The sequence below is a fragment of the Melanostigma gelatinosum genome (assembly GCF_949748355.1).
Source record: "Melanostigma gelatinosum genome assembly, chromosome: 10".
Lineage (NCBI taxonomy): Eukaryota > Metazoa > Chordata > Actinopteri > Perciformes > Zoarcidae > Melanostigma > Melanostigma gelatinosum.
This window is the reverse complement of record NC_136643.1, coordinates 17,553,171-17,563,509: the sequence shown is the minus strand read 5'-3', so window position 1 is coordinate 17,563,509 and position 10,339 is coordinate 17,553,171. Positions and strand designations below refer to the sequence as shown.

Here is a 10,339-nt window from a genome sequence, read left to right as displayed (position 1 = left end):
GAAACTGACCTGTTGTTCATTTTTGCAACAATTCCTCCCTCTGTACACATATTCCTGTCTTATATTCATTAAAGTGTCAACATGTGCGTGCGTGTGTGTGTGTGTGTGTGTGTGTGTGTTGAATAACGCAGGGGAAACGTGCACATCCTTTAAAACCATCAGACTCTTTGTAGGAATGGACACAAAAAGGGCGTATGCCGAGGGGAGGGCTGTGACCCTGCAGGCTCCGCCTTTCTGCATAATGTGCCGGCTTCATTGAAACGACTAGACAGCAGAAACACAGCAGCACGGCAGCACACAGCCTTCACGGGACACTCGTCAAACGGGGAAGAAAAACTCCGAAGTGTAAGAATATAGGACCGCAAAATGGCTCCAGTCTTCTGAGCGAGGGGACGGAAGGAAGAACTTTTTCTTAATCCTGACGACGCGGATGGAAATCACTTGGGAGTACAGCTTCCTCTCCTCCTCAACCGTGGTACCCTGAACTCAGACTACAAAGGCACGAGAGGTTTGGGCACTGCTGAAAATGGATACATTCTTTTCAGAGGTAAGTTCAAATGACTTTCTCCAATACAGCGACACTGTTTTTGTATTTGCTCTTTGTTATAAAAGTGACTCCCAACATGTTTTGGAACCGCGAAGGGTCTTTGTTTTGTTTTTCTACTTGTGCTGTGCGCGTGCCTGTGTCTGGCTGGTCCCGTTTGCGTCTTATCTGTAGAGTTAGTTGACTTATCACCAAAAAAAGCACCACTTTTTGAGACTCAATCTGCTATGAATTTGATCTCTGTGATGTTTTCTCACACACTGAAATATAAATGTCCCAGAGTAGCACCGGGCTGGTCTACAGGATGCAGCTGTAATGGGAGCAGTAATGCCCCAACAAGCTATATTTAAGGACACTATTGCTGCTGTGCCCAAATAAAAAATACTCTCCTGCAATTATTCCCAGATAATCTTATTACTGGCCAAAGACATACAGGATTATGTGAAAGCATCTCTGCCATTCTCTGGTTCCTCTTTCGTAGTTTTAGTTTATGACTGAGAATCCAGTGACCCACCAACTTGGCTGTAAAAGCTGAGTGTGTTGCCCTTGTAGGTTGGATGTGTCATCTGCAAATCAGCCCAGACACCGACGCACACGTATAGAGGCTGTGTAGCTGTAGATCTGCTTTGTCACCCTCCCCTGAGTCAGAGGAGGGCACACACACACACACACACACACGCACACACACACACACACATAGAAAGAGAGAGAGAGAGGCAGATGTGAGTCTCCTCCACTCACCTCCTGTATCTCTACCATCAACTGCACTTGGCCCTCAGTGATGAGCTGTGTTGTGACTCGTGTAGGTACAGCGTTTCAGAGGGGACTCCTGGTTCATGCTGTTTCCCACTGTGCTGCTCCATATTTACAACTGTACACACAATGAAACATTGCTCTAAAAGCGATATATAGGGACATTATAAGACTAACTGAGGTCATCTTCATAATTACAGCAAGGAATTAGTCCCAGAGTTTTACCAACCTTCACAAAATGCCATCATGGTGTCCAACTGAGTTCTAGAAACTGCTGTTTCAGTGAAATTCAGTGTCATTTTCTGCCAAGAAAGTGGTTAAACTGAGTGATATTTCCCTGCAAAATAGCGTCTTTCTGTGACTTCAGTCTAGAACTAAAAACATCAACCTTAAAAAGCCCGTGCAAACTCTAGTTTTCAATATTTTGTTGCATAAACCAACTGTGTAGCGAACAGATTGAGGTGAACTGGATTTTGGGTCATAATCAGATTTTATTTGAGTGATATGCTTTCCAGAGGAAGGTTATGATTTCAGATCAGATCATCATAGAGCATTGTTGTTGTTTGGTGTGCGTCCTTCATTCTGTAATAACTGATATCCCCAAACATGTATTTGAATTTCATCCAGGGTGCATTTGTTTTTATTGTTTTCCTAATGTGGTAATGTAGTATATGTTTAGCTTTTTATCCTGTGATATAACCCAAAAATGCTTTCCGGTGTTTTGTGCCTTAAATTTATTTGGAAAGGACAAAGTCTTAACGTGTAGTTTGGTTAAATTTCATCAATGTTTTTTGCCTCGTGTCTTTATTGGCAGCAACTGTAGAAAAAGTAGCAAAACGGGTATTTCTGGTGGTTGTTTCACATTTTTATGAGAACTGCATCAAAATCAATAAATGCACTGGCCTGTCTTTTAAAATGACTTCTGGGTCAAGGAAAGAAATCAGCTTCCTGAACTCCTCAGTGCAACCAGTGTGGATTTAGTTAAGGAGGAATTCTGGAAGTGAAGTAAGACGAGGATTAAACCAGACTCAGTGCAGCAGGCGTGATTCATTACTGCGCATCCAGTGGATCAGTCGGTCTGATGTTGACGGCTAACATGATGTTGATGTCAACGCATAACTTATATGATCGTGTGAATCTGAACCTGCTTCTCGATCTGATAAGAGATTCTTGTGCAAATCCGGTTAATTGAAATAAACGTTGACCATGCAGCCTTGATCAAAAGTCAGTTTATCTCGGCCTAATCCTGAGCTTATCCTTGCATGTCACTGGCGATGGTGAAGGTGCTGATGGAGAAAGAGGAGTGGCAGGTACGAGGGTGTGTGCTCAGAGGTTTGTCCTGAAAGCTCATCCTGTCCAAGCCTTTCCTCTCAGGAGCTGACACGACACCGTAAAACCCTCAGCGGCGCTGCCTCCACTCCACACCCAATCCGTCCTCTGACTGGATACGACCCACTGAACACACACACATACCTGGAGTGTGTTACAGATCTTGTCCCCTGCCTTCTAACGTTTGCCAGGCTGCTGGGTTTGGTCATCATAGACTTTCATATGTCAGGAATCCCTGCGGTAATATTCCCACTTCTGTGGCTTTTTTTAATGCGCGTTTGAAAATATAATCTTTACGTCTTTGTGAAGCCTCCTGTTGATGAAGTAAAATCCCAGCTATGTGAATTTTCTAAACTTGGTAATCAGTTCCTTTATAGCATCAGCTGTTACACACTGTAAAGCCACACAAGGACCTTTCCACACCCGTTAACTACTTCCCTGCACTCCACACCGAATACCTTTCTCTTAAAGATACTCTGACAGAGGGAAGCACAGATTCCCAGCCCTGACTCCTGAAATTCCCAGGTCATGGCCGGCCTGTCAGCCTTGCATTGTGGAGCCTCTGTGACAAGGCTTTAGGTTTCACACCATCGCCCCCCCCCCCCCCACACACACACACATTCTCCCCATCCTGAAACATCGCTCACAGCCCTATGTGCTGTTTATGTCTCGTTCTTTGAAGCCGGAGCCGTGGGTCCGCATGCTCGGTAAGCGTTCTGCGTTGAAATGGGTAACGTGAGAAAGGCCACCCTGCTCCGGAGGCTGGACTATTTCTCTACCCGGGGTCTTTTCTACCCAGTTGTCACTTCCTCCAGCTGCCACTTTAGAGGGCTGAGAATCTGAGATCATCGCTCTCCGCTTCCAACCACGCAGACGGCGGATGGAGTAAGGAAGGAAGTCAGGAAGTATAGGATGTAAGAAAGGAAGGAAAGGTACACAAATGGCTAATGGATCCTGCCTTTTTTTCCTGTCTTGGCATGTAATTATACTTGGAAGGGGTTATTGTGTGCATTGTCACGTCAAACGAGGGGGCTTTTCAAACAATGATGTGGCCTTGTCTTGAAGTTGTGGTGAATGAACAGCGCTGGTTGTTCATGAACAAACAGAGGGAGGTATTATTAGGGAGTTGGTTTATGTGTGTCAGCAGAACTCCTGCAGCTTTGGAACAGTCTGGAGGTGGTTTAATCTGTCACAAGAACGCTGGCACTCATTACCAACAGCCATTTGTCTGACCACACGCAAAATAACATGGATAATCCGTTCTCATAATGACGCAGATGCGTGCTATTAGGGGAGGCGGTTAATGAAAATGATGAATGATGACATTTTGGAATTTGTTGGAAAGTTGGATTTTCCATTTTGACATAACAGAGTTTTCTACATTCAAGGTCTGCTTTGAAACTAGAATCAGCTGTTTGGTGATAGTGTGAAGCCTTTTCCCCTCGCTACCTTGTGTTTGCATTTCTTGTGTCTATCAGTAACCTGAGTCCTGTCTATCAGCGAGCTGACCGTCACACAGCTCAGTGCTGTGATAACCTCCCGCTGACACCGCGCTGTTGACTTTAGCTTCAACCTGCGACGTTAGCGAGCTTTTCAGACAAAGCTGTCTATTTGTTGTGCTAGAAGGAAAAGAACACCTTTCCAGAGTTTGTTCACGAATGACAAATAACGCAGCGCAGGAGCTTGTCTTCCTGTCTATGAGCTCATGATGATGGACAAACAGTTGCTCTTTGAAGTGCTGTGACAACGTTTTTCATCATCAAGAGAATTATTCTATTTCTGAAGAAAACAGTTCAGCTGACCTTCACTGACATACTATATGTTCACAAGACGCAGCTCATGAAACATATTATTAATGTTCAATCTACTCTCCATCTCCAACACCTATCCTTCCTGCCGTCCCGTGTGTGTGTGTGTGTGTGTGTGTGTGTGTGTATTCATATCAGGGCAGTCCTGGGTGTGTCATCCTCTGAAACATAATTCATCATAGGTTACTTGGAGCACTTGCGCAAGTTGGCAACTTTCTGTCATCTCAGGTCACGATGAAAGAGAACATCCTCAACCATCGTCTGCTATATCTGTGACACGAAGAAGTGTTTGTACAGTCATGCAGAGTTACGTCTGGGCTTGTTTATGAAAGCAATAGCTCATGGTTTGCTGCGCTCACCTTGTTCAGTGTCACAGCGACATGGAGGCGTATTTCTTCAAGGGAGTTAAGAAAAACAACAATTTGAGAGGATGCCGCTGTTTACATTTTAATCCAGTTGTAAACACTTGTGAACGAATTAAAGGAATAGTTTGACATGAAAGTTAAATGAAAATAGCTGAGGCCTGTGGTCAGTTAGCTTAGCTTAGCACAAATACTTCAAAAACAGCTTGGCTCTATAGCCATCGGTAACAAAATCCACCTATTTAACATGTTGTGTGTCGTTCGTTTAACTTCTTGCTAAGCTAAGCTAATCGGCTGCTGGCTCTTGTCTCATATTTGCACATATGCAGACATAAGGGAGTTTTGGATCTGCTCATTTTACTCTCAGCGAATGTGTTTCTCAAAATGCCGCTCATGTTATCTGTTTGGCCTCTGTCTGTGTTTAATGTGCTGTTCTTTCTCTGCTTCATGTCTCGATAAGATTTCCAGTAATCAGGTGACTCTTTTTATCAGAATAGCGTGCTTTGAATTTTGCACGGCAGGATTTCTTTAAAGAAAATGACTGCTACAGTTGTATTTTCAGAACTAATTGCAGGAGGAACACCCCGCTGGGCCCAACGATACATCCCACACTGCATGAGCCTTTACTGCCATGGCCTGGAGAGTCTAACTGGCACCTTGGTGCTTAAAGAGGCAAACAACGCAGCATGGCACAATCCACAGCCATGACCGGGTAGCTTTCCCATCCATTCCCATGTTTGTTTTATTAGACGTGAGTGTGTGTGGTTTGGCTCGAGGTTGTTTGTAGGATCGTACGCGGAGATACTCAGACGGGCATGTGGAGCAATGTTGAGTGTTTTATTTCTCCCACTTCGGCCCAAACCTTCCTTCACATCCTCATCCTACATATAAAATACTCCCCACATTCCTAAAGAAAGCACACGCATTTCCAAATGCTGCACAAGCTCATGCACATCTCCACTGTGTCCAATCAAGTATTGGAAGTAGTTTCTATATTTTCATAATTGTCATGATCTATTAATCTGCCGACTTGTTTTTTTTTTACATGGATTAATCATTTGGTTTATAAAATGACAAAAAAACAACTAAGTTTTCTGACGTAACTTCTTCAAATCGCTTGTTTTGTCCGACCAACAGTTAAAAATCCAAAGATATTCAGATTACTTTCACATAAGGAAATAAAACAAATCTTAACATTTAAGAAGCTTGACTGTGTTTGGCTTTTTCATCAACTTAATCGATTAATTGATGATAAAAAATAGCAGTTAATCACTGACTCATGTCTGTGTTTGTGTTTGAGTGTGTAAATGTATTGCTACGAGTCAACACAATGGCAAAAAGGATGAGCTTGGTGAAAAGCAAGCACATCACATATTTGAGGAGCTGAGGCGAGACGTCAAGTTTTGGTCATTTGATTCATCAGTAATTTGTGTTGGCAAGAAAACACATGTCCAAAATGTATAAACTGTGTAAGACAGGACGGTCTCCATGAGCCATGACGATCAATCCGGGACAATGTGAGGTATGAGTGAAGGTTAAAGTCAATGTAACAGGACCCAGGTCCTCCAGCGATGGCTCCACTCCACCTCAACAACCACTCCTCCCACTGGTCTGTCCTCCAGATGACTCACACAGTCAAACACACACAGTCCTGACAGCAGCATTCCTGGAATAGCTCTTGGATTCCCGCTGTGTGACCCCCCCACAACAGTCAACAGATGAGTTCAGAGGAGGCTAGATATGTAGATGTCCGACAGGAGGAGGAAGGCCAGGTGGCTGTGTAGATATATTCAAAGTCATCGAAGCTTAGCTGACAATCCAATCAAACCTGCAGCAATCGCATCATTTTGTTGCCTCTTCGTCTCCAGCCTGGAACCCATTCTGCTGTTAGAAAATGTATCATAACCCTGAGCACAGGATCACACGAATACCTTGATCACTGTAGTGAAAGGGAAATGCGTGCGTGCGGGATAAGCATGTAAAGCAGGACACTGTGACAGAAGCTTGTCTCAAGTGCTCTTCTTCTTCATGTGCTCCTGAAGACTGAAGATTTGTTCTGCAAATTCTCTTCAGTAAACTCATTAGCAACATGGCAGATTAGCTACAAGAGACGATGACAGAGGGGAGGTGCTATTTAACCCCCAGACACACACTGACAGAGACAGACACACACACACACACACACACACACGCAAACCTGCACATATTTGCTTAACTTGCTCTTGTGATTCCATTTAGTATGTTAATGAAAATAGCTTAAAAGACAGCGATGTGTTGCATGTGTTTGATTTCCATTAACGCAGTGACACAGTTGCATTCATAACTTCATCACCCTGAGAGCTTCTCCTGTAACAAAAACAGTCTATGAATATGCAGATGAAGCATGGGTTTAATTGGTGAGGCTGCTGCCTCCGGGGCCCTCCTGCTTTAAATCAGTTTACAGCTTCCTCAGCGGGGGGTACAGGCAGCTCCTCGAGGAGACGAGAACAATTGATGAACTGCACCCTTTTTTTTTTTTTCTCACTCCCCCCCCTCCACCACAGACTAGGGGGAAGCCCTGTTCCCCTAAGGGACTCCTCCTCCTCCATTAGCTAATTTCTGATCAGCTGCTCCCTCCATCATTAATTCATACGTCTTCCAGCACAGATGCTGACGGTTGCCTTTAATCATATGATTTCTGCCCTCGCTCGCACATAAACCTGCCCTTCCCCGCCCTCACCTCCTGCTGGTCGTGGGCCTCAGCAGGCAGACGTCACTGTGCAAACAAGGAAACAAAGAAAATGTTTGAGGGACGCACAGAAGCACAGTTGTATTACATCGCTGTTATTTATTCTTGATTTCGTTTTTATACTGGTCAGTAATCACATGCAACGTGATGAGACAGTTGCCTGATGGTTACAGAAGATAGCGTGTTGCTAACTGCTACTAATGAGCTCTTGAGAATGACACTCAACCCTTGGTTGGCCCAGACGAGCTGCTCAGAAGAACAGTAGAAAATATAAAATGTGCAGATAACGCGTATGGACTGAGGGATCTTTGCCCAGATTCCCCTCTCAGCTGCCGTCAGCCCATTTCTTTAATCTCACCGGCTACTTGGCCGTTTCCTCATTCCACTCACTCGGCATGCAGGAGATTTGGTTACAATCCCTGAATTTGGCTCGTCTCCCTTTTGACGGACAAAGCGATAAACTCCTGCATTGTAACTGTTGTTTGTTCTTCTGGCTACATGCATTCATGTGGCTTTGGTGTTCCTTGGAAATACTGATTATATCAAATCATAATTTTTCCTACAAAAAGAGTTATTTCTCACACACACACATACAGGGAACATGCACGTGTCAATATGCCGTTTGACCTTTTAAATGCAGGCTATCCGTCCAGCCAGTGTTCTGGACTGCACATCTGCCCAAGTGAGGTCACAAAGGGTCCCAGCCTCATGCCTCTTTATTGTTATGATAATGCCGTTACGTCTTGGTATTTGAAGTGTAAATGACGTGCTGGACGATGGTCCAGATGTGTTTTTGAATATCTGCTTCTAAATGAGAGGCATTGAGAAATGTGAGTTTACTCCGACAAACTTAGACAAACGCAAGTAATCTTGAATGAACACAAGAAGGCACACTTGAGAGAGACAAGTGAAAGCAGCTACAGCTCGAGTTTCTTTGAGACGAATATGTTCCGGTGTTACGTTTATCTTGGCACGACAAATGAGATGCTGGTCTGAATCCAGCCGGATGTTCTCGTCTCCTCAGCCAGGCACCAGTGCTGGCCAGCAGTCAGCTGAACCCGCTGCCCTGCTGGTTCCGCTGGGCAGGTGTTCACTCGCTCGCCCCTCGAAACCATGCTGTGATCCGAGAAATTGGCTTGTCATAACTAACCGTTCAACCGTGTCCAAGTCAGCATGAGTTAATTAGCTTTTCTTTAGTTCTGGCCGATCCGATCACCCGATACCCGCCTGTGCTCACGCTACGCCAGACTGCATCGAAAGAGCCGTGGCACCTTTTACTGTGTGTGCCCTTAAATATTTAACGCTCGTTCATTAGCAAATCTCTGAGCTGGATGTCATGAGACAGGCTGCAGAAACTCAAGCCTCCGACTCCAACCGGTGGTTTCTGTGTCAGAGAGCATGATGGGACGTCAGTGTGCGGCCTGTGTTGGTGGGTTGGATTACTATCGTCAGCTGGGTTCTGCCTTCGCAGTGCTACGCGGGCTCAGTGACGTGCAGCATTAGGACTTTTTAAATGAGCTTGGGCTGGAAATGTCACAGCAGCAGTTCAGCTTTGCTTTTTTAATGGAGCTGTTAAAACATCTGGTTACCAGAGGCATGGGGGTTAACTCGGTAATTAAATCCAGCGAAGGATGCGTTTCATTATGAGATTAACGCTGCACTTTTCAAAGATTCTTCTGCAACAAGAACATTTCCGATTCACTCGTTTAGACAGACAGGTTAGTTGTGCGGCAGCAGGTGATTCAAGTTGAGGGGACTGAACAGAAGCTGATACCCATGTCCCTTTTGGGTCCCAGCTGGCTTTTGTTTGGGATATTTCCGCCTGGTTAACCTCTGAGCTCTCAGTCCGAGGTGGTTGCCTTTGTCCTGACTTTAGTGACGGAGCTCCTGAGGATGGAGGGCACAAGGGGGAGGAGTTCTGGTGAGACCATCTGTTGCTGAGACAATTCATCTCTACTTTATACCCTTCAGCTTCGGACTCTTTTGGCACACACACACACGCTCTCACAAACAAAGACGCAAACAAATGGACAAACACGTCTGGTGTTGTCTGTCTTGAGCGCTGAGGTCACTGGAGAACCACACCACTTCTTAGTCATCCAGACAAATCCCTGCGTATGTTGGAGGAAGACCTAAATACCCAAATGTTTTGGGAATAGACAGTTTTACAGTGAATGACAATCCCCCACAGCTGATGGTGTTTTGCTGACTCCTGAGATAACGTGACGTTTCTGATCACTCTTACTGAGACGAAGCATTGAATGCTTCCTCATTCTGCGATGGCTTGTGGCAGCCGTGCACATTTTGGAGTTGAAATGTTATCAATGTGAGCTATAATTATTATTATTTTATATATATATATATATATATATATATATATATATATATATATATATATATATATATATATATATATATATATATATATATATATATAACATTTTAAAGTCTTTCAATCACTAAGCCAGAAGACTGTATTTTGTATGTGGTACAATGTGAACAAATGTTAAAATCAATAAAAACGTAAATGTGAGGTTGAATCTGATACAACACGAGCATAGCTTTTTGTACTAGCACATCTTTTTGTTTGTTAGGCGACTACTGATGTGGCTTTTTTAGCACAATTTAGATTATAGTGCCTGGTGGGCAGTTCTCCAGAGAGCAAGTCACTCTGCACAGACGCTGGTGCAGCAAGCCAAGCCAGAATTGGCATCTTAATGGGCCAGCTCGTTGCTGACTTTTGTTTCACCATATATTGTTGACTCATTTAATTAACCAGATATTATGTGAGTTATTGGGTCTCTTAATTCCTGAA

At 44.1% G+C, this 10,339-nt stretch overlaps 1 protein-coding gene across 1 annotated transcript in view; it reads left to right on the top strand.

The window, feature by feature from the left end:
- Positions 1–526: 526 nt before the first annotated feature.
- myo10l3 (myosin X, like 3) overlaps positions 527–10,339 on the top strand; it is a gene marked incomplete at its 5' end in the record, with an annotated part of 48,156 nt that continues 38,343 nt past the window's right edge. Inside the window, one exon of the mRNA XM_079276385.1 lies at positions 527–547. Within this exon, the coding sequence (XP_079132511.1) occupies positions 527–547 (21 nt within the window). The remainder of the gene's footprint in view (positions 548–10,339) is intronic.